This window comes from Belonocnema kinseyi, chromosome 8, assembly GCF_010883055.1.
Source record: "Belonocnema kinseyi isolate 2016_QV_RU_SX_M_011 chromosome 8, B_treatae_v1, whole genome shotgun sequence".
Classification (NCBI taxonomy): domain Eukaryota; kingdom Metazoa; phylum Arthropoda; class Insecta; order Hymenoptera; family Cynipidae; genus Belonocnema; species Belonocnema kinseyi.
Genome location: NC_046664.1, coordinates 110,031,378 through 110,055,751, shown reverse-complemented (window position 1 = coordinate 110,055,751; position 24,374 = coordinate 110,031,378). Strand labels below are relative to the sequence as shown.

Here is a 24,374-nt window from a genome sequence, read left to right as displayed (position 1 = left end):
TCTTGGGGTTAGAAAAGAGGATTTCGGACGTTTTTATTTGGTTAAATATCGACAATCAAACTTTAACAAGGTAGGTTTGAATAAAGGGTGATGTGTAAGGACAGGTAACTGTTTAAAAACATTTGTATTCGACAATCCTTGCCGGCAAAATATTATTTTTTGGCCTTCTAATTGATTTCAGGAAAACAAAAATTAGAAAAAAAAAAAATTTTTATTCCATTCACATGAACGTCCACAAATGAATTATATGAAAAATTAAACTAATTTGTTTCTAGAAAATAAATCTTCTTCATTGAAGAATCGCCACTTTGCTTGTAAATGTAATTGTTTTGTTGCAAAATTCGCTTTTGTCGGATTAAAATTAACTTTTTTGATGCAAACTCCTGTTAAAAAAGCAAGAATCCAAGGACCAAATTTGGACAACAAAACAGACAAAAACAAAAAATCCTATTGCAATCTGAAAAAACCAATAAAAAAAATTTAGACAAAAATAAAAAAGTGGAAGGAAAAATGAGATGGCGCACAACCACATCCCATTCCTTCTCTTTTTCTTTCTTTCGTCTTTTTACATTCTCATCATTTATAATTGAGAAAGTATTAGAATTGTCGGGAATTTGACATCATACTTTTTCAACGGATCTCCACGTTTCGAGACCCTCTGAATCCGAAAACCAGGTTTTCACGATGGCGTCTGTCTGCCTGTCCGTCCGAAAACATGATAACTCTCGAAAAAATGAACGAATCAAATCCATCTTGGGCACACTTTTTCTAGGTCCTAAAAGAAAGGAAAAGTTTGTTAACCAGCCATCTTTGATAAAAATTCAAAAGTGAGCGCATTTTGAAAATTTTTAAGACCACTTTTTTCTGAAATTGAAAATTCTATGTACGGATATTTATAGTATTGAAAAAAACAAACAATTTATCCTAATGACTTTTTTCTATTAAAAGAAAATTATCAGCGTTATAGCGTTTTCAAAATTTTTTTAATCAACCGAAAATCAAAATTTGAAGCCGAAAAACGCACGATATGAAAAAAAGTCAATAGAAGAAAAACATTTCTTTTTGAAAGCCCTAAATGATTATCATAACCAATTTTTGGATTTTCTTCAAAAATCGAAAATTCAAATTTTGATTGCACAAAAAATAATGGAAAATAAAAAATTCCATTTTGTGGACAAACTATGTAGAATACAAAAAAGATGAATTAACAAAAATGGTTATCTCAAAAAAGATCTACAATTTCGTTAAGAATCACTTCTTGATAGGACGCGTACTTTTTGTTTTATTCGTGAAAAATAACGTTGAAAAAAGTAAAATAAAAAAAAATGTGTGGAAAAACGACGAAAGTTACGAGAAAAAAAATCCAACAAAACCAGTTTCCAAATGTCTGTCGGAAATCGAGCGCGCACCGCAAGTGTCACGATGAGAATGTGTACCTCAAAGCCTACAGAGCTTTGAGAAACTTAATCTTTGACTATACTTGATTAAGTAGACAATTCAGAATATGAAGACGCATATAACAATAAAATAACATTCAAAGGAAGCAAAAGAGATGGAAGGGGATGTGTTACACTGCCTTCTCATTTTTCTTTCCTCTTTTTTATTTTTGTCTGAATTTTTTTTTCAGATTACAATAGGATTTTTTGTTTCTATTTGTTCGTTGCTCTCCAAATTTGGTCCTTGGATTCTTTTTTTTTAAATTTTTTTAACAGGAGTTTGCATCAATTTGATTATTGGACGTTCAATAGGAGTTTTAATTTGGTTTTTGATCTAATTTAAATTTATTAAATTTTGATTTACTGTGGTGTTTGTAATTCATATTTTTGGTTTAAAATTAAACTAATTTGGTAGAAAGTTGAAATGCTTGTTCAGAAGTGAAGGATATATTATTTAAAAATGAAAGGATTTAATAGAAAATTATTAAATTTTGTTTAATGATGAACGTTCTTCATTATTTCATGTCAGTACAAAGATACTGGTAACTTGGAATAAAATGTTTAAAAAAATTATTGTGCAATTTCCTCGGCCAGCGACATAGCCAGGATTTTTTTGGGGAGGGGCTTCGATTTTTTTCCAATACGGACTTCGGATTTATGTATAGGCAAAGAGTGGGGGAAAAGGTAATTGAATAATGAAAAAACTTAGTTTCGGGGGCCCAAACTTCGCCCCTGGCTAAGCCTGTTCTAGGCAAGGCTCGCGAAGCTCGCGGCGAGCTTCTTCATGCAGAGGATTCGAGTAGCATCCAGTCTCGCTGCGAGTTTTCTCGGCAACCAAGAAGCACGCCTTTGAGTTTCGCGTTGCGCATTGAAGGCTTCGAGGTTCACCCTGTTTCCCCTTCCTTCGCGTAAGCAGAGTCGAGCACCACAGCTGGCCACAAGTTGCTCAATCATTCCGATAGGAGACTCCCCGAGATCACTTCTCTTCTCCCCACAACGAAACTTGTGACACCAAGTTAAGTCACTCTGCTCGAGGACTGCGGAGAGAAGAGGTTGATCTGCCTTCCGAGACTCTTTAGCTCGAGAAGTGAAAAGGGCGAATGACGCTTCGCTCCTAGTCCCTGTGAAAAATGTCCACTTTTGTTCCCCCGACTAATGCTGGTGGTAAGAAACCTCGCTCGAAAACCAAAAACCCACCCCTAATTAATAAGTTCCCAAAATTCTAGGAAATGTCCAATTCAGTTCTAAATTAATGCATATACGATCATTTCAAAGCTTAGAAAATTAATAAAAAGCATCCCACTAATTATGGTGGTGGCAGAACACCTCGGTCGAACATCAAAAAACCACCCCTAATGAACTCAAATTCTATTAATTTCGAACTGAATTGGACATTTCCTAGAATTTTGGGAACTTATTAATTAGGGGCGGGTTTTCTGTTTTCGAGCGAGGTTTCTTACCACTAGCATTGGTCGGGGAAACAAAAGGGGTAATTTTTCAGGGCGTTAAACACCCAATTTTTTATTAGCCTTTGCCTGTTTTTGTCGATTTTCTGAATTTTCAAAAATTGGATTTCATTAGGGGTGGTTTTTTGGTATCCGAACGAGATGTTCAGCTAGTACCATAATTAGGAGGATGCTTTTTATTAATTTTCTAGACTATAAAATGATCGTAAATGTATTACCTTTAAACAGAATTGAACATTTCCTAGAATTTTGGGAACTTATTAATTGGGGATGGGTTTTCGGTTTTCGAGCGAGGTTTTTTACCACCACCATCAGTCGAGGGAACAAAAGGGGTATTTTTCAGAATGTTAAACAGCCAACTTTGTATTACCCTTTGCCTGTTTTTGTCGATTTTCCGAATTTAAAAAAATTGGATTTCATTAGGGGTGGTTTTTTGGTATTTGACCGAGGTGTTCTGCCACTACCATAATTAGGGGGATGCTTTTGATTAATTTTCTAAGCTATTAAATGATCGTAAATGTATTACCTTTAAACTGAACTGGACATTTCCTAGAATTTTGGGAACTTATTAATTAGGGGTGGGTTTTCGGTTTTCGAGCGAGGTTTCTTACCACCACCATTAGCCGGGGGAACAAAAGGGGTATTTTTCAGGACGTTAAACACCCAACTTTTTATTACCTTCTGGCTGTTTTTTTCGGTTTAACTAATTTCAAATATCGTTTATCATAGGGGTTGTTCTTAGGGGTTGGAGCGAGGTTTCTCAGCACCAAAAAATTTTGTCTGGTTTTGATTCCGAACGGTTAGACTTATTACTCTCTTAAATATATATGAACTTTATCCACTTTGTAGTCAACTTTTCTGTCGCATCTACAGAAATCACGTTAGGGATTGTTATTCACCCCCTAAATAAGAAATTTGGCAATATTTTTGAATGAAATGCGTTTTTAGATTGCCAAAAACAACTTCAACCAAAAACAATCGGTAACTTGACGTAGGTGTAGCACTTCCAAAAAACTAAAACTAACGATTTTATCTATTTTTCCTTAAAATTTGTCGTTTTAATTACTATAGCCAAGATATCAAGCTACCTAAATAACATTTTTCCATTATTTACGGTTGTACATTTTTCTTTCAACTTCACTTATTTGAGGTGCGCGTATGTGGGTAGCTTGATTTCACAAGTCACTATTATTTTGACATTCACGTCAGAGAAGGTATTAGATTTGTGTAAAATTTGACCCCCCCCCCCCTCAATTGTTGCCAAATATCCATGTATTGAGACACCCTGAATCCGAAAACAGGATTTTACGATTGCGTATGTATGTACGTGTGTCTATTTGTCGGCACGATGGCTTTTGAGAAAAAATATATTAGATTGGCCTTTGGTACACTCTTTTAGTGTCGTAAACTCAAGGTCAAGTTCGTTAGCCAGTCAGGTTGGATCAAAATTCAAAGTTAACGCGTTTTGAATATTTTTAAGACCACTTTTTTCAAAATTCAAGAATTCTAAGTACGGATATTTATAGTATTCAAAAAGAGGAACAATTTATCCTAATGACGTTTTTCACAAAACCAAAAATTACCTGAGTTATAGCATGTACACAACTCCAAAAACACGAAAATGAACATTTTGAGCTAAATAACGCACGATATGAAAAACGTCAAAGAAGAAAAATGTTGATTTTGAATCGCAAACCAAAGTTTCAGCTTTAAATAGTAATTTCGATTTTAAATATTACTTTTGCGCCCCCTAAAAAATTCCTATTTTATTGGTTATCTAGTTCTGTACTGCCACACTTTATTCTCAAGAAACTTCGAACCGAATGGTGCTATATCGTCACAAAAAATTATTTAAGACTATGTGACGAGTGGGTCACGTGACAAGATTCCTACCTTAACGAAACTTTTTTTATTTCCTAACTTATTTTCACACGAAGCGCCACATCGAGTGGAACTTTTTGGATAATAAATAAGAAGCACTAAGAAAAGTGGGTCTGGCCCTAAATTTGAATAATTATAAAAAAAGCAAAAAAATTAATTATAAGAAAAACTTTTTTCAGAATTATACAAAATTAAGACCAGACCTACCTTTCTTATTGCTTGTTATTTATTACCCCAAATTTCAAATCGATGTAGTGCTTCGTGTGAAAATAAGTTAGGAAATAAAAAAAGTTTCGTTCAGGTAGAAATCTATTCACGCGACCCACTCATCACATGACCTTAAGAAGTAATTTAAACCTCAGCTTTCAAGATTTTACATTTTACAGGATACTTTCTTGCGTGCACAAAGCTTGATCGTACACAAGATCTACAACTCGATCTCAAGGAGGTGTTTCCAAATCATCAGAGCAAGCTGACCGATTGCTAGCATGATAACAGGAGGAACGAAGTAAATGAACCCTTGAGAAATTGATAGAGTACCCATCATGTCGATGTGGATATAGGCTCAGGCCGACAAGATGGCAGTATAAATGTTGTAGAATGGCTAACCAAACGTAACGCTGAGTTACGAGTTTGACTATTGAGTTAATCCCAGGATGCGATACTTGGTAGCGTGAATAAAAAACTATCTTGCGCAAAGATTTTTTTAATAAAAGGACATCCCACGTCTGAAGAAACGTTGCAAAAAATACTCGCGCCTGTACCGATCATTGGCCCTCGCTCCACCTTACGGATGCGTTAGGTCGGAGGTAGTTAAGTAGATCCACACCCTGAGCTTGCAATGGAGCTGCTTAGAGATCAATCCTTCCACCACTTGCTCCAGTGGCGGACAGGTTCGCTCAACTACGTAGGAATTAAATAGCGACATTCAGCGCTCTTTGTGATGGGCAGGAGAACTACATTCGTGTGCAATATGTGGTGCCTGTATATGTATATGACTCTTCTTTATACGTATTGAATAGTAAAATAATGTGAGAAAAAAGGAAATAATAAAGACAAAAATCAAAAAAATAAGAAATTAAAGATAATTAGCATTCTATTTCCCATTTTACGTTTCTCATGCACTTCATTTGGCCTTTATTTTTAGTCGAAAAAGATAATGCCACATGTGCATCATGCAGTGACACCTGAGATCTGTAGAGAGCGGAGTTGCATAATTATTCGCTGTCGCTTAAAATTAAACTAAATGTATTGAACTTTGGTTAACGAATGAAAACCCAGCAATTAAGTGCAAACGATAATGGGTTATGTAATTGAACCCAATCGAGATGTGAGGATCTGAGATAAACTGTCCAGGTCAACGAACTGACGCGACGCCTGACGGGAGACCCTGAAGACCCGAGGGCCCATGGACGGGCCGACTAAGTCCCTGTGGAAAGCCGGGGCCTACGTAAATATTAGTATACGATGTATTTCTATATTTTAAATATGGAATTTTGAGAGATACTTATAAGAGATTTTAAAGAAAGTGGTGCTATGTCGCCGCAAGAATTTGTTAAATAGCTAATGGTAGATATTATAAAAAAATTTCACAAAAGTATTGACTTCTATATATTTTATGGAATAATAAAGATTATAGAACTCTTTTCATGAGACTAACTATTATAGTTTTAGTATGAATAAGGGTGTGCCAATTTAGCCGTTGCGCCAGCTTGGCCTCCTCTCCCCTATAATTAAAGGAAATTTAATTTCGATAGTATCCTTGTTGTTAAAACTTTAAAATGTGTAACTATCGCAAATTGAAAAGCTCGCTTCTACCTCTACCGGGGTGTTCTATAACGGCCTAATTATCGCTTGTTTTTCATTTGGTCTTCGTAAAGTTATATGCAAAAAAACTAAAACCAAGGACCATAACAACCTACTTGCATTTTTAGAAGTCACGATGTCATCGCGATGTCATCGCGGGCACCCGTTTGAAAAGGGATCTTATATCCGGCATGGAGTTCCATGTAGGGGTATATACCCGGATAAATTTCCGGAATTTTAGGCCCAAGACGAGCCCTTTGAGTTGAAAAACCCAGTCACCGAGGTATTTTTGAAATTAGAACCTCGAAAAATTCACCTGAACTTGGCGAATGCCATAAGTACGCGTGTTATACTTTTTCTTCGATCAGGAAATATGACTACTTTCGGTTAATCCCTAGATATGAGTATAGTCTTACTAGATTCAGTATAAATCCCACTATCCTCCCCCACTCAAACCCGAAAATATTAATTGTTAACTCAATGTAGAAAAATATGAATATCTCTTAAACCAGAACTGACCATAAGGGGTCATTCACAAAATACGTGATACGCTTGAGGGGGGGGTGGGGGGTCTGCCGAAGTATTATTCTCCATGTTAAGACCAATGGAAAAAGTAAAACGCGGGGGAGGGGGTAAGTTCCTGAAAAATGTATCACGTATTTGTTAATAGCCCCTGAGGGCCCTTTTGATACGTACGTCCACAATTGTATGATTTCTGTTGATTTTATGTAATATAATCATCTACGGCCAAAGCACATTATTTTTCGATATTACTTTCTGAATTTTTTTTTAATGTCAAAGATAATTAAATCAAATTAAATTTAATCGCTCCGATCTGTCCTGGCATTATTCAATTTCCCAAAAAAATCCCGACGGCATCGAAATTAACCGAAACTGGGAAATTTCTCTGTTATTGACAACACTGATTTTAAGTCATCTGAAAGTTAGAATAGATTTCTTATCTCAATTTATGTTTAACCGGAAACGTCTTCTTTCACTGCATACGATGAAAATTCCTTATGTAAACAGTTTCCGATAAATATATTTTTTTTATACACTAATTGTGTTGAAAGTTGCAAAATACTAGTAAAATTATTTTTAGGCACAAGTTAAAATGCATCTTAAAAATTCTACCTGGTTACACTAGTTCGAATCTGAAGAATCGAATCGAATCGAATCTGGTAGAAAATCTGATAATTTCACATCTGTTCGTTCAAGAAAAAATGTGTGACTCATTGCCGAGAGGAAGGGCAATAACCCAGCATTGAGCATTGTTATTACTACCTACAACTTTTATAGCCTCCTTTCTCACAAATAATGTATTCAGGCTAGAGGTCGGGTGCAGAAAAATCTCTGAAAATAAAATAACTTCAGTTAACTGCACACGATTTATTTTTCAGTTACAAAGGAAAAGTTGCAAAAAAATGTTCGTAACATTGTAAATAAACGAACTCAATTAAATTAATGTTGAATCCCTGATCTATGCATTAAATTTATCCCTATGATTCAAAATTGGAAACCTAGCAATCTCGATTCTAAATTGAGAAGGGACGTTGCTCATTCATTAATCCAAATCCTATCAAACGATAATCTTTAGAATGGATGTTTTCGCTATTCACAAGAAAAGTAAGCAGAGACCGCGAGAATCTCAAATATCGGAATAACAGTGAATGTCTGCGGAAGCCAAAATAATCTTTCAAACCGGGTATAGAATCATCTTTCAGTTTCACTCACCCTCGCCAGGTTTCGATCGAAACTCACAAACGCCATTCGTTATCCACGTCCTCCACTTTCGAGAAATGTGTTTTCCGCAAAGGACGAAAAAAACTATCGATACAGAGCAGAACCAGGAAGGCGAGGAACTCCCACCTTCGGATTCTGAGAGCCAGTATTTATACTGAGCACTGAAAACTTCACTGAGAGGCTCCGTAGGTGGATCTGTTGATCGAGGAACAAGACTGAGGCTCCAGACTTGATCAAAAGAGAAAGAGAGTCCAAATCTAGCGACGTATCGACGAGAAAGTTGACTCCACGATATTAAAGCGACAGTCTATCAGGGTTGCTGCTACGAGTTCATTAATACATGGACGTATGCATCACGTTATGGGAAAAAAATATTTCTAATATTTTCAATTTGGAGGGAGTGGTCGCTGGACGAAAAATCGAAAAAAAAAACAGGGAATTTACTGAAACCGGGAAATGGCAATGAATTTATTTTTCGAACAGATTTTATTTTTTTATTTTTAGTAAAAAAAATCGTGCAAGTAACTTAAAATGTCATTAACTTGATATCATATGAAACGTTGCAATTTTGAGTTAGTTCGATTTGAAATTATTTTGAATTCGAAAAGTTTAATTTGTAAAATTTAAAAAAACGAAATCATTTATATGTTTAATACGTAATTCTAAAATACTTTTATTTTAAGTGCTCATTTTTTAGATTTAATTTCTAATAAGGGTAATTTTTTTATGAAACAATTTTTAAATACAGTTTAATTTAATTCAAGATTTAAAAAATTTAACTATACTGTTAAATGTCCAATATTTGTAATACTCACTCTCTTCAGATGAATGTTTCAAGAAAAGCGGTGTTTCACATTTAATATATAAAACTGCTCTTCTTGCAGGTTTAAAATTTATAATTTAAGAACATTAAAATTCTCTGATTTTATATTTTTCCATTTTGAACGTTTCATTTTAAGATTTAGAATAATACAATATCCCAGTATCAAACAATACAGTATACAAATTTAGAGCAATTTATTCTTTGACTTGTAAAATTAAAAGCATTGAAATTTTGAAGCTATCATAAATTGAAAATTCCAAACTGGAACTACCCAAAATATTCCAAACTGAAAGAATACAAGTTTTGAATAATTCCAAATCCAAAGGACTTTAATTTTATTTGGAAGCTTTCAATTCATATTAATTCAAATGCTGGTTAAGGTTTTTTTCATTTTTGTACAAAAACAAAAAAATTTGAAACTTATACGACAAAAAAATTCATTGATTAAATATTACTCAACCTGTCGCCAAATTTAAAGATCAATTATATTAATTGTTGAAACTTCTTTTTTGATCATCTCATCACAATTTCAAAACTTCAATAAGAGCAATTCCAAGCCTTAATTCTTCACAATTATAAGAGTAAAAATTCCAATCTCTTTTGCTTGAAAAAATCGAAAAGTTTACACAAAGTGCAATACGATAGGACATTCTTGTCTTACACCAAACCGACCTTCAAAGAAATGTGACGTCACGCATTATTAAATTCGTTTACATAAAACTTTTCCCGTACAGAATCTTCCATTGGCGAAAAAAATGTGAACTTTACCTGGAACAGAAAAAAACATAATTTGCAATGGTATATAGCCTATTAAAAATATATTCCAATACTTAAAATATATCAATAACACATTGTTATCGTTTTTATTTTTCGAATCTTCTCAAAATCTAAAAACTCGATTTATTTTTAATATTGTTCTCAAGAATAACTAAGTTAATACGTTTTGAAATATTTTATTCTGTAAAACCATGAATTCGAGTTAATTGAATTTTGTACCCTTCTTAATAAATCTTGGATACGCTACTGCATAAATGTTTATGTAGACGAACGCCTCCATAGTACGCTCGACAGCTTTCTAATTGTCTTCCTGATCGACTCTTACTTTACGTAACATTAGCGAGAATGAAAGAAAGAGAACTGCATTTTGATCGCAGTTTAAAAAGAGGAAACCAAAGAACCGAGAAAAATGAAGACTTATTACGTCCATTATGCAATATTATGAGACCTCAACACTTCGTGGAGATAATTTTCAATGTCACAAAGGGGCGAGGTTTCTGGAACGGTTATTTTAAATAACGCACTCTTGTCATATTTTTACTAAACTTCCGGAAACATGCTGAACTGCTGAATTTATGAAATCTTCGACGAAAAACGTCTTGATAGAGAGTAGCTTTTTTATGAAAGTATTTTTTGAACTAATGGTTTGACGGTGGTCATAGGAATGTTGCCTGGGAAACTTATAATAATATATGGAACCAGGAGTCAACGAGTCCAGGTTGGAAATTTTTCGGGGAATAGAAAAAATGCCAGAAAAGACCGGAACAATTCACTTCAATTTGATTTAATTATCTTTAACATTTTTTAGAAAAAATTTCAGAAAGTAATATAAAAAAATGTGTTCTGGCTGTATTGTCGTACAAAGAAAAAGATACATAAGGCCAATCTCATTCGAACTGAGAAAATCGAGAAAAACTGTTTGCCCACAAAACTCTAATATCGAATAAAATTTGGAATAATCTAGAGACACAAAAATTGATTTTTAAGCAATTACTATTAGAAAATAGACTTGCGATTTTTTATTATTCGCGGAAGATCAAACATAAAAGGCAAAAAGAACACAGTCACTTTTGGCTTACACGAACAACCGTCGCCAATGTATAGCCGAATCTAAGCGTGACTTATTTCCCTTGGATTTCAGATCAGAGTCTGAGCTACTTTACAAGTATAAAACATACGAAAAGGCTTCGTTTGTAAATTTGTTCCAGACTTAGTCACTAACCAGGAAAAAAAGTACTAAGTCCTTTAGGTTTTTTTTATTTGTATGCTGATGAAGCATTACATGCATTGTACACATTTTAATAAGGGCAAAGTGCTTTGCGTATCTTTTTAGATCGTATTTTTTTTTTAACTTTTCCAACTTCCCTTATTTAGATACAATCGTTTTTTGCAATATACATTAACTAATTATAATTTTTATTAACACAAACGCATTTTTCTCTTACGAATCCAACGATACCAAAAATGCATTTTTTACAAAAATGATACGTTTTTACGGCAGTTTAGATGATGTTTTTACAGAAAAATAAATACAATTAAACATTTTTTTAACTATTTTGTTTTATAATTGAACCTGATTTTTCAGTTCCAAATTGTCCGGGAAATTTTCGAATTTGTCCGGGTAAAATTCGTTACGCTCGCTAGAATGCAATGAAACATTGTAATGCCTCACTCTGACAACACTGATCAAGCACTTACTTCTTTACCAATCAATTTTTAACCTAAAATTTATTTTTTATAATTAAAAATCTAAAATAAAAATCCAGCATCTAAGAATTATTAGTCTTCAATTTTCATATTTATTCGGAGATTCCCTGAACGTATCTGGTAACTAAAGACGTTGGAGATGAGTCAATCTGATCTAAAAAAAACTCCTGCATTTCAAAGTTGATGAGGGGAGTTAAACAAGTAATTATCGATTAAGTCAATTCCCAGAATATAAAAAAGCTTTTTCAATTATTTTAATGTTTGAATTGACAAGTTGAATATTAGAGACAAGAATTTCATATGAACGAAAATGAAGTTTTTAAAGCTAAACTGCAAATTAAAGCATTCAAAGTTGAACTCTTCTGAATACGAATCATTTAAAAAGAAACAGGCAATGAGTAAAATCCAAGATTTTATAATGCATGCGAAAATGTAAAACTTTTATGAATTACAAATCAGTTTGCAAAATATCAGAATGTTTAGCACCTAGCGTAAGAAATATAAGCTTTTAAATAAACATTACGCCTTAATCATTATTTTTTAAGTGGTGCAAATGAACTTGTTAGCGAAAATTCACGTGCATTTCAGCAGCGTTGCATGAGGACGCAAATTTGGTGGGAACCCAACACACTGAATATTTCGATGTCATCAGGGATACCAACATGATAATACCATGATTTTGTCGTGTCAATGAAAACTTGAATAATCATATTTAATTGAATTTATTATAGAATTCGAAAGCTATTGTGAAAATGTTGTGCATAATAGTTATAAGTGTATTGTAGCGTATAAGTATTTCGTGTACATTTGTATTCGAATTAGTATATGTTATGTCTGAAAAATTTCCTCTTAGTACAATAAGAAATGTGAAGATTTGGTGAAGGTTGGTACGACTGAGGGTACGAGGTGGATAAGTTGTATAACGCTTATCTATTTTAATATATGATGGTAGAACACGCGGAATATCGACAAAACATCATCTTAAAAATGATATTTCTATCAATCTTTTTTAAATAATGAAAAAAATCATTATCGCCATCTAAATATTGTTAATTAAACTTCTAATTTTTATTCTAACACACTCTGAAATTATTGCATCATGATCGATTAAAAATTGGGATAATTAAACCCAACGGTTTTAACGTTAAAGCATTTCAAAATTAAATTATTTTAGAGCTGCACCTTGCAAAATGAATAATCTAATCAAAAGGTTACAAATTGAATATTTTTCAACACAAAGTTTAAAAGCTTTAAAAGTTTATGTAGGTACCTGCAAGTGCGCAATTTAAAACTGGAATATTCCAAATTTTTCAGAATTAAAAATTAATCGCATTCGAAATTGCATTATTTCATGTAGTAACAAGTGGTATTTAAAGCGATTGGATGTAGATTTTTCTACTAAAACCATTTTTTTATCCTGATAAAAAGATAAATTCATTATTATTTCCTAGTGCTTCTGTTCAATTGCAACCATAATCATTTTCTTTGAAGACTATGACATAAAAAGCGTTCACATATGTCATGCATTTTTCAAAGCTTTGAGAGACCTCCCTACCCTGTCACGTATTTTTCCTCCGCTTAGTAGAAACCAGTAAGAAATGAATAGAAACATTTGTGAAGTTATAATATTGATAAATGATGAATTAGTAGGTAAAGTATTACATACCAAATTAAAGCTAGAACATCCATTTTAGAGATAAACCAGCGCCATTACGCTCCTCAAATCGCTGCTTTATTATTTAACGTAACACTTTTCCCCCCTTAAATTGTCATTTTATCTCCATTTTATTTGATTACATTCCAATGCCTTATTTTTAAATTACTTATTTTGCCATTATTAATTGAAACTTTAAACTACAATTCATAAAAAATAGCTTGAATCCGAATTTTGTTTTCTTAATGAATATGGAATTTCTATATCCAAACTTTAATGTCGGTAAGCGGCTGTTCTGAAATTAAAAGATTGCAAAATCTAATGCACAGGAGCACACTAGTGTGGCTAAAAAAAGCTTTTCGAGCTTCAGGACAAGCCCCCCCCCCCCCAAGTTTCCATTTACGAAGGAAAGAAATTTCTAATTTTTATTTTTCAAAACTAAAACATTAACAGGAGCCACCGAACAATTCAAAATCCCATTATTGTTAATTTGTAGCAATTTTTGTCGTTTTTTCATACAAATAGTTACTAATGGACAATTTTAATATTTCCCATGACTTTTTAAGCAATCTTTAATTGTTTTGAATAAATATAACTTATTTAAATATTTATTTATTTGTAAAAAATGTAAAAAATATTCGTATTTTCTCATTGAAATATAACAGTTGTTCATTGTTTGTAGTAAATTGCATTAAAAACATTATGTAATTAATTAAACAATTATTATTATTATTATTTTTAATTCTAAAAATTGACACGGAGATACCCAATTTTTTCTCAATTTGGTATCCTATGCTACTTTTTGTTAAATAATTACAAAATTTGGATACATTTCTTTTTATTTTTCACAAATCTCTATTTGTTTAAACAATTTTATTTTGCTGAAGCAGTTTTTGTTCGATAACTATAAAAAAATGAAACAAACTAGAATACGTATAATTATTTTTCTGAACGTATGGCGTGTAGAAAAAATAAATGAACCATTTTTTAATTGTTTAAGAAATTATTTTTCTAAAAATATTTTTCAAATCGCATTTTCTGAATTAAACATAATATTAAATGATTTCGAGTAGTGTTAAATTCTGATGAAAGCTTTATATTATTGTTTGTACAGTTATTTTTTTTTATTCTCCTTTAAATTGTGTATGGATGGTTTACATCTTTTTTTTTCGAAATATTGAATACACCCTATAAGTCATTACAACTTTAAATTATAAAAGCATATTATTGCATTCTTCATATATTTACAATCTTTACCATGATTATATTATAAAAAAAGTACATACACTAACGCAAATTATGATTTAAGTTTCAACATTTTCTCTAAACAACATTTATGGGGAAGCAGTGCTATATTTTATGTAATTTATAATAATTATAATAATAAAAACTTCACTTTAGTTAACTTTATACAATTAGTACAATTTATTTATAATCATTTAAATAATAAAAATCATAAAATAAGCCGATTTCGAACTTTTTAGTTACTAAAAATTGTAAAAAATTACAGAAAACTGTTTCCAGATATCAGAAAGAAAACATTGTCTTTGGCCAAAAAATAATGTTTTTTTATCAGCTTTGTAATTATACTGCATATAAACTGGATTTATATTACATTTCATTATGGCATTTGAAAGACTTATGAATATCAAGCTGACATCCTGCTAAGACACAATAAATATATATATTTACGAAAATAATTCTATGTGTTATATTTTATATTATTGAACCACATTTTTTAATAGAAAACTACTTAAACGAATAAAAATTGTTCAAACGATGAAATTACGTTTTTAACAGAATTGACTACTCCTCAAAATCATGCAATATTCTGTTTAGTTCAGCAAATACGATATGAAACGTATTTTTGGAAAAATAATTCTTTAAACAAATTATATTTGTTTGAACAATTAAAAAACGGTTCATTTATTTTTTCTATACAATATACATTCAGAAAAATAATTGTATTATTCTATTTTGTATCATTTTTTTAAAGTTATAAAAAAACTGCTTGAGCAAAAAAATGGTTTAAACAAATGAAGATTTGTGAAAAATGAGAAAAAATCCATCAAAATTGTGTGACTATTCAACAAAAAGTAGCATAGGATATCAACTTAAGAAATAATTGGACACCTCCGACTCAATTTTTAGAAATTATGTAAATAAACAATAATTGTTTAAATAATTACATAATATTTTTCATCAAATTTACTACTCCAAACAATGACCAACTATTACATTTCAATCAGAAAATACAATTATTTTTTACATTTTTTATTTATGGTTTTATTTCGTCGATACTCCTCTTCTATTCCTAAAAAGTTTGGCACACTGAAAAAAATGATTAGTTGATCTAACTATTTAGTTAGTAAGATATCGTACTGCTATTTTATTAGTTGCTACTGCTATTTTATTAGTGGGTACAACAATTACATTGGCTGCAGTAACAATTCAGTTAGTATCAGCAACTAAGTAAATGGCTGTGCCAAATAATAAAATATCAGTACCATACCTTACAAACTAAATAGCATTCGTACCCGGTGGCAGGTTTTAATATTTGAATTTTGAAAAAAAATTGGAGGGTGACTCGCCCTGTAGAGTGAAAACAAAATTTGCAATGCATTTTTGGACCACGCTAGGGCACATAGTTGGATAAATTCTTGACATTTTTAAGCCGGCGGCATTTTTGAAGTTGGAACATCGAAAACCCGACTTCATCGAGAAAAACGCATCTAAGTTGAGGAGAGCCACAAGCAAAAATAATGATTTTAACCCTGACTTAGAAAAAGACGAATGTATTCTCAGAAAAAACAAAAATACGTGGTAAGGTTGACCCAACACTTGGTTTGCGAAGTACGTATCTTGTATGGTTTGACTGATTTTAACTAATTTTGATTTTGATTCCAGCTTATTGAGAAGGATGAAAGCCTTAAATTCCAAAGCCTGTAACATCTTTATGCACAGCCTGAGTTGGAGTGCGAGGCTGAGGTCATGTTGAGGTACGTTTGCCAAAGGAAAATAAACTTGTGATATATGCTGCCCAAATGCCCAGTGTACAAAACCACGGCAAGTAAGACAAAGATAGAATAGGAGAAAAAGAAGAAAGAGGAACACGTGTAGTCAACTGTTGGCCATTCTAATATTATAAGGCCAACTGTGAGTCAGGACTATCCAAGTAGATATGAAGAAATGAAGAAAGACTCATCCTGTGGTGATAAAACAAAAGAAAAAAGAAATTACGAAAAAAATCAATAAGGCAAGAATCTCGAGACAGAATGTACCTGAAGTTCCGAACGTTCAAATGAACGAAATAAAAAAAAATAATTTTTTTTTTCTGAAATTAGCCTAGCGGAATTAGTTCAGCTAAGCATAAAAGTGAGTATTATACGAAAAAATCTCAAAAAAAAAATTTTTTTTTAAGGGTAAAACACCCTAAAATGTAATGCAAATACGGGCAACACAGAATGTGCCGAATGACCGCCTTTATACACTTTTTTATCCAATAAACGATAGTGCTAATTTACCTTGTTATAGAACAAGTTTTTTCAGGGAGTAAGAACCACCGGAAAGAATATTTAAAACCACCCCTAGTGTATCAAAATCAGAAAATCGTCGAAAAGACCGCCTTTATACAGTTTTTATTCGAGTTAAAAATACGTTTAATTTACCTTGTTATAGAACTAATTTTTTCAGGGGGGTAAGAGCCGCCGAAAAGAATATTTAAAACCACCCCTAGTGTATCAAAATCAGAAAATCGTCAAAATGAACCCCTTTATAAAGTTTTTTTTCGACTTAAAAATACGTTTAATTTACCTTCTAATAGAACAAGTTTTTTCAGGGGGGTAAGAACTGCCGGAAAGCATATTTAAAACGACCCCTAGTGTATTAAAATCAGAAAATCGTCGAAATGACTGCCTTTATACAGTTTTTTTTCGAGTTAAAAATACGTTTAATTTACCTTGTTACAGAACAAGTTTTTTCAGGGGGGTAAGAATTGCCGGACAGAATATTTAACACGCCCTTAGTGTATGAAAATCAGAAAATCGTCCAAATGACCGCCTTGATACAGTTTTTTTTAGAGTTAAAAATACGTTTAATTTACCTTGTTATAGAACAAATTTTTTTCAGGGGGGTAAGAGCCGCCATATTTAAAACCACCCCTAGTGTATCAAAATCAGAAAATCGTCGAAATGACCGCCTTTATACAGTTTTTATTCGAGTTAAAAATACGTTTAATTTACCTTGACATAAAACAAATTTTTTCAGGGGGGTAAGAGCCGCCGGAAAGAATATTTAAAACCACCCCTAGTGTATGAAAATCAGAAAATCGTCAAAATGAACCCCTTTATAAAGTTTTTTTTCGAGTTAAAAATACGTTTAATTTACCTTCTTATAGAACAAGTTTTTTCAGGGGAGTAAGAACTGCCGGAAAGCATATTTAAAACGACCCCTAGTGTATTAAAATCAGAAAATCGTCGAAATGACCGCCTTTATACAGTTTTTTTCGAGTTAAAAAAACTTTTAATTTACCTTGTTACAGAACAAGTTTTTTCAGGGGGGTAAGAGCCGCCGAAAAGAATATTTAAAACCACCCCCAGTGTATCAAAATCAGAAAATCGTCAAAATGAACGCATTTTTACAGTTTTTTTCGAGTTAAAAATACGTTTAATTTACCTTGTTATAGAACAAGTGTTTTGAGGGGGGTAAGAACTGCCAGAAAGAATATTTAAAACCACCCCTAGTGTATGAAAATCAGAAAATCGTCGAAATGACCGCCTTTATACTGTTTGTTTCGAGTTAAAAATAATTTTAATTTACCTTGTTATAGAACAAGTGTTTTCAGGGGTGTAAGAGTCCCCGAAAAGAATATTTAAAACCACTCCTAGTGTAACAAAATCAGAAAATCGTCAAAATGAACCCCTTTATACAGTTTTATTTCGAGTCAAAAATACTTTTAATTTACCTTGTTATAGAAAAAGTGTTTTCAGGGGGGTAAGAGTCGCCGAAAAGAATATTTAAAACCACTCCTAGCGTATGAAAATCAGAAAATCGTCGAAATGACCGGCTTTATACAGTTTTTATTCGAGTTAAAAATACGTTTAATTTACCTTGATATAGAACAAATTTTTTCAGGGGGGTAAGAGTCGCCGAAAAGAATATTTAAAACCACTCCTAGTGTATCAAAATCAGAAAATCGTCAAAATGAACGCCTTTATACAGTTTTTTTTTTGAGTTAAAAATACGTTTAATTTACCTTGTTATAGAACAAATTTTTTCAGGGGGTAAGAGCCTCCCGAAAGAATGTTTAAAACCACCCCTAGTGTATGAAAATCAGAAAATCGTCGAAATGACCGCCTTTATACAGTTATTATTCGAGTTAAAAATACGTTTAATTTACCTTGTCATAAAACAAATTTTTTCAGGGGGGGTAAGAGCCGCCGGAAAGAATATTTAAAACCACTCCTAGTGTATCAAAATCAGAAAATCGTCAAAATGAACCCCTTTATACAGTTTATTTTCGAGTTAAAAATACTTTTAATTTACCTTGTTATAGAACAAGTTTTTTCGGGGGGGTAAGAGTCGCCGAAAAGAATATTTAAAACCAATCCTAGTGTATCAAAATCAGAAAATCGTCAAAATGAACGCCTTTATACAGTTTTTTTCTAGATAAAAATACGTTTAATTTAGCTTGTTATAGAAAAATTTTTTCAGGGGGGTAAGAGCCGCCGGAAAGAATATTTAAAACCGCCCTTAGCGTATGAAAATCAGAAAATCGTCGAAATGACCGGCTTTATACAGTTTTTATTCGAGTTAAAAATACGTTTAATTTACCTTGTTATTGAATAAATTTTTTCAGGGGGGTAAGAGTCGCCGAAAAGAATATTTAAAACCACTCCTAGTGTATCAAAATCAGAAAATCGTCGAAATGACCGCCTTTATACAGTTATTATTCGAGTTAAAAATACGTTTAATTTACCTTGTTATAGAACAAATTTTTTCAGGGGGGTAAGAGTCGCCGAAAAGAATATTTAAAACCACTCCTAGTGTATCAAAATCAGAAAATCGTCAAAATGAACGCCTTTATACAGTTTTTTTCGAGTTAAAAATACGCTTAATTTACCTTGTTATAGAAAAATTTTTTCAGGAGGGTAAGAGCCGCCGGAAAGAATATTTAAAACCACTCCTAGTGTATCAAAATCAGAAAATCGTCGAAATGACCGCCTTTATGCAGTTTCTTTTCGAGTTAAAAACACTTTTAATTTACCTTGTTATAGAACAAGTGTTTTGAGGGGGGGGGTAAGAACTGCCAGAAAGAATATTTAAAACCACCCCTAGTGTATGAAAATCAGAAAATCGTCGAAATGACTGCCTTTATACTGTTTTTTTCGAGTTAAAAATAATTTTAATTTACCTTGTTATAGAACAAGTGTTTTCAGGGGTGTAAGAGTCGCCGAAAAGAATATTTAAAACCACTCCTAGTGTATCAAAATCAGAAAATCGTCAAAATGAACCCCTTTATACAGTTTTTTTCGAGTTAAAAATACGTTTAATTTACCTTGTCATAAAACAAATTTTTTCAGGGGGGTAAGAGCCGCCGGAAAGAATATTTAAAACCACCCCTAGTATATGAAAATCAGAAAATCGTCGAAATGACCGCCTTTATACAGTTTTTTTTCGAGTTAAAAATACTTTTAATTTACCTTGTTATAGAACAAGTGTTTTCAGGGGGGTAAGAACTGCCGGAAAGAATATTTAAAACCACCCTTAATGTATGAAAATCAGAAAATTTTCGAAATGCCCGCCTTTATACAGTTTTTTTCCAGTTAAAAATACTTTTAATTTACCTTGTTATAGAACAAGTGTTTTGAGGGGGGTAAGAACTGACGGAAAGAATATTTAAAACCACCCCTAGTGTATGAAAATAAAAAAATCGTCAAAATGAACGCCTTTATACAGTTTTTTTTCGAGTTAAAAACACTTTTAATTTACCTTGTTATAGAACAAGTGTTTTCAGGGGGGTAAGAGTCGCCGAAAAGAATATTTAAAACCACTCCTAGTGTATGAAAATCAGAAAATCGTCGAAATGACCGCCTTTATACAGTTTTTTTTCGAGTTAAAAATACTTTTAATTTACCTTGTTATAGAACAAGTTTTTTCAGGGGGGTAAGAACTGCCGGAAAGAATATTTAAAACCACCCTTAATGTATGAAAATCAGAAAATTTTCGAAATGACCGCCTTTATACAGTTTTTTTCCAGTTAAAAATATTTTTAATTTACCTTGTTATAGAACAAGTGTTTTCAGGGGGGTAAGAGTCGCCGAAAAGAATATTTAAAACCACTCCTAGTCTATCAAAATCAGAAAATCGTCGAAATGACCGCCTTTATACAGTTTTTTTTCGACTTCAAAATACTTTTAATTTACCTTGTTATAGAACAAGTTTTTTCAGGGGGGTAAGAACTGCCGGAAAGAATATTTAAAACCACCCCTAGTGTATGAAAATCAAAAAATCGTCAAAATGAACCCCTTTATACAGTTTTTTTTCGAGTTAAAAATACTTTTAATTTACCTTGTTATAAAACAAGTGTTTTGAGGGGGGTAAGAACTGCCGGAAAGAATATTTAAAACCATCCCTAGTGTATGAAAATCAAAAAATCGTCAAAATTAACGCCTTTATACAGTTTTTTTTCGAGTTAAAAATACTTGTAATTTACCTTGTTATAGAACAAGTTTTTTCAGGGGGGTAAGATCTGCCGAAAAGAATATTTAAAACCACCCTTAGTGTATGAAAATCAGAAAATCGTCGAAATGACCACCTTTATACAGTTTTTATTCGAGTTAAAAATACGTTTAATTTACCTTCTTATAGAACAAGTGTTTTGAGGGGGGTAAGAACTGCCGAAAAGAATATTTAAAACCACCCCTAGTGTATCAAAATCAGAAAATCGTCAAAATGCACCCCATTTTACAGTTTTTTTTCGAGTTAAAAATACGTTTAATTTACCTTCTTACAGAACAAGTTTTTTCAGGGGGGTAAGAAATGCCGAAAAGCATATTTAAAACCACCCCTGGTGTATCAAAATCAGAAAATCGTCAAAATGAACGCCTTTGTACAGTTTTTTTCGAGTTAAAAATACGTTTAATTTACCTTGATATAGAACAAATTTTTTCAGGGGGGTAAGGACTGCCGGAAAGAATATTTAAAACCACCCTTAATCTATGAAAATCAGAAAATTTTCGAAATGCCCGCCTTTATACAGTTTTTTTCCAGTTAAAAATACGTTTAATTTACCTTGTTAGAGAACAAATTTTTTCAGGGAGGTAAGAGCCGCCGAAAAGAATATTTAAAACCACCCCTGGTAATCAGAAAATCGTCAAAATGACCGCCTTTATTCAGTTTGTTTTCGTATTAAAAATACGTTTAATTTACCTTGTTATAGAACAAATTTTTTCAGGAGGGTAATAGCCGCCGGAAAGAATATTGGAAACCACCCCTAGTGTATGAAAATTAGAAAATCGTCGAAATGACCGCCTTTATAGTTTTTTTTTTCGATTTAAAAATACTCTTAATTTACCTTGTTACAGAACAAGTTTTTTCAGGGGAGTAAGAGCCGCCGGGATGAATATTTAAAACCACCCCTAGTGTATCAAAATCAGAAAAACGTCAAAATGAACGCCTTTATACAGTTTTTTTTCGAGTTAAAGATACTTTTAATTTACCTTGTTATAGAACAAGTTTTTTCAGGGGGAAGAGCCGCCGGAAAAGATATTTAAAATCACAAACTTTCGAATTTTTAAAAATAAACCTTCTAGAATTTTTTGAACTCTTTGTAATTCCTTTCAATTTTAAAAAGAAATTAAAAATGCCATGGCATCTTTTAAAACATCCTCAAATATTTAAAATCTTTTAAAATTTCTTGAAATTTTATTAATTTTGAGATTGAAATTTACAAAACTTTGAAAATTTTTAAAAGGGTTATTTAAAAAACTTCAAAAGTACTTTAGAAATCTTAAAAAAAGAGTTCTAGATATTTCAAAAGATTTTGAAGGAATTGAAAAGTTGGAGAGAATGCGAAGAGACTCCAAGGAGTTTTCAATTGATTACAGTTTAATATGAGATTTTAAAAAATTTGAAATATTTCAGTGTATTTTAAAAATTTTAAGATATTTTCAGGAGCTTTAAAAAATTTCAAGAGACTTTCGAAAATTTTAAATATTTGAGGAGGATGTTTTAAAAGATGTTAAGGAGGGGTGGTTTTAAACATTCTTTCCGGCGGCTCTTACCCCCCTGAAAAAATTTTTCTATAACAAGGTAAATTAAACGTATTTTTAACTCGAAAAAAACTGTACAAAGGCGTTCATTTTGACGATTTTCTGATTTTGATACACCAGGGGTGGTTTTAAATATGCTTTTCGGCATTTCTTACCCCCCTGAAAAAACTTGTTCTGTAAGAAGGTAAATTAAGCGTATTTTTAACTCGAAAAAAAAACTGTAAAATGGGGTGCATTTTGACGATTTTCTGATTTTCATACACTAGGGGTGGTTTTAATTATTCTTTCCGGCAGTTCTTACCCCCGTGAAAAAACTTGTTCTATAACAAGGTAAATTAACACTATCTTTTATTGGATAAAAAAGTGTATAAAGGCGGTCATTCGGCACATTCTGTGTTGCCCCTATCTGCATTACATTTTGGGGTGTTTTACCCTCAAATAAATTTTTTTGGAGATTTTTTCGTATAATACTCACTTTTATGCTTAGCTGAACTAATTCCGCTAGGCTAATTTCAGAAAAAAAAATATATTTTTTTTTTCATTTCGTTGATTTGAACGTTCGGAACTTCAGGTACATCGAGACAGAGGAATATATCAGTAGGGCGTTCGCTTCTAGCTTTATCTGCCAAATGTATTTTTACCGCCTTGCATTCGTTGCATTGCTTTAAGACAAGTTTGCCTGAATCAAACTCAGCAATTGAATTAGATTATAGGACACGTTTCATTTTCATTTTATTTGAATCAAACCGAAGGGCCTATGACAAAGCCACCGAACGCGTCCTCGGGTTGCGGATAGAGGGTCCCTGTACCAAGGGTTTCTGCTGAATATGGTTATAAAAATAAATAGGCAGTCGCGGAGAATTGTCCAGGGGTGGTCCCGAAGGAATTACCCCCAAGCGGAGGTGTGAAAACCGTGCCGAAAGCTGAATGGCACCTGGGTGAGGTGTCTAGAACGGTGACTCTGGGATACCGGGCGACCTCTGAGAGTACGCAGCCTTATTCTTGCATACGGGGCTCTACAAGGATTGACGAACCCCTTTCCCTAGCTTCTCGTGGGAACAACAATGACAACACCAAACATAGTTGTAGTAAGTGCGGTTCAAAACAACAGAACGCGCAGGGCTCCCGACAATGGGTCGGCCAACAATGCCGACCAATCTAGAGCTTGGGGAGCCAATAAAAATGGATTCAATGCGATGAATCGGCGGGATCTCGCGACCTTTTGGTGGACGGAGCAACTGAATCACGACTTGCTAGATTGCCACGATGCGAGTGTGGCCCGTGAACAGGGTTACATGGCACGGCTGCATGCTCTGTGGTGCGAGAAACACCCGGAGTTATCGCACTTTTCGCAGCACCGTCTGCGAAACCATGCTGCACTACTCCGTAAAAGGGGCTATGTAAGCCGAACGCCTACTTTACCACAGCTAGAACAAGCCGGCAACAAAGAAAGAGAGGCGACACTAAGACCAACCGTGGGCAGGCATCCAATAGATGAAGAGCGATGCTTTACGACCCGGAGAAACATCAACACTAAGGTTTCTCTCAAGCCTCAAGATCTGGCTGAAATGGATGACGAGCTTCGTGGACATTTTTCCGATGAATCCGACCTCTGGGCTATCAATTATTGTGTGTATAATGCAGCGAGAGCTTTGACCGATGCGAACCGTAAAACAAAACCAACGGCTGAACATAAGGCCAAAAGATGAATGCATCAACTTGCCATAAAGATAGGCTGGGCAAGACAGTACGCATCCCGCATTCAATGTGTGATTGACTACATCACATCTGGCAGGAATTTTACCGCCA

General features: G+C 33.0%; 1 protein-coding gene across 2 annotated transcripts in view; it reads right to left on the bottom strand.

The window, feature by feature from the left end:
- Window positions 1-24,374, bottom strand: part of LOC117177648 (protein fem-1 homolog CG6966) — a 124,200-nt gene that overhangs the window by 80,364 nt on the left and 19,462 nt on the right. The window contains exon 1 of one of the 2 annotated variants that reach the window (XM_033368444.1): window positions 8,324-8,516. The exons of the other annotated variant lie outside the window; for it this stretch is intronic. Coding sequence (XP_033224335.1) covers window positions 8,324-8,359 — 36 coding nt within the window. The 5' untranslated portion in view covers window positions 8,360-8,516. Of the gene's footprint in view, window positions 1-8,323; window positions 8,517-24,374 lie in introns of those variants that run through there. 2 annotated transcript variants of the gene reach the window in all.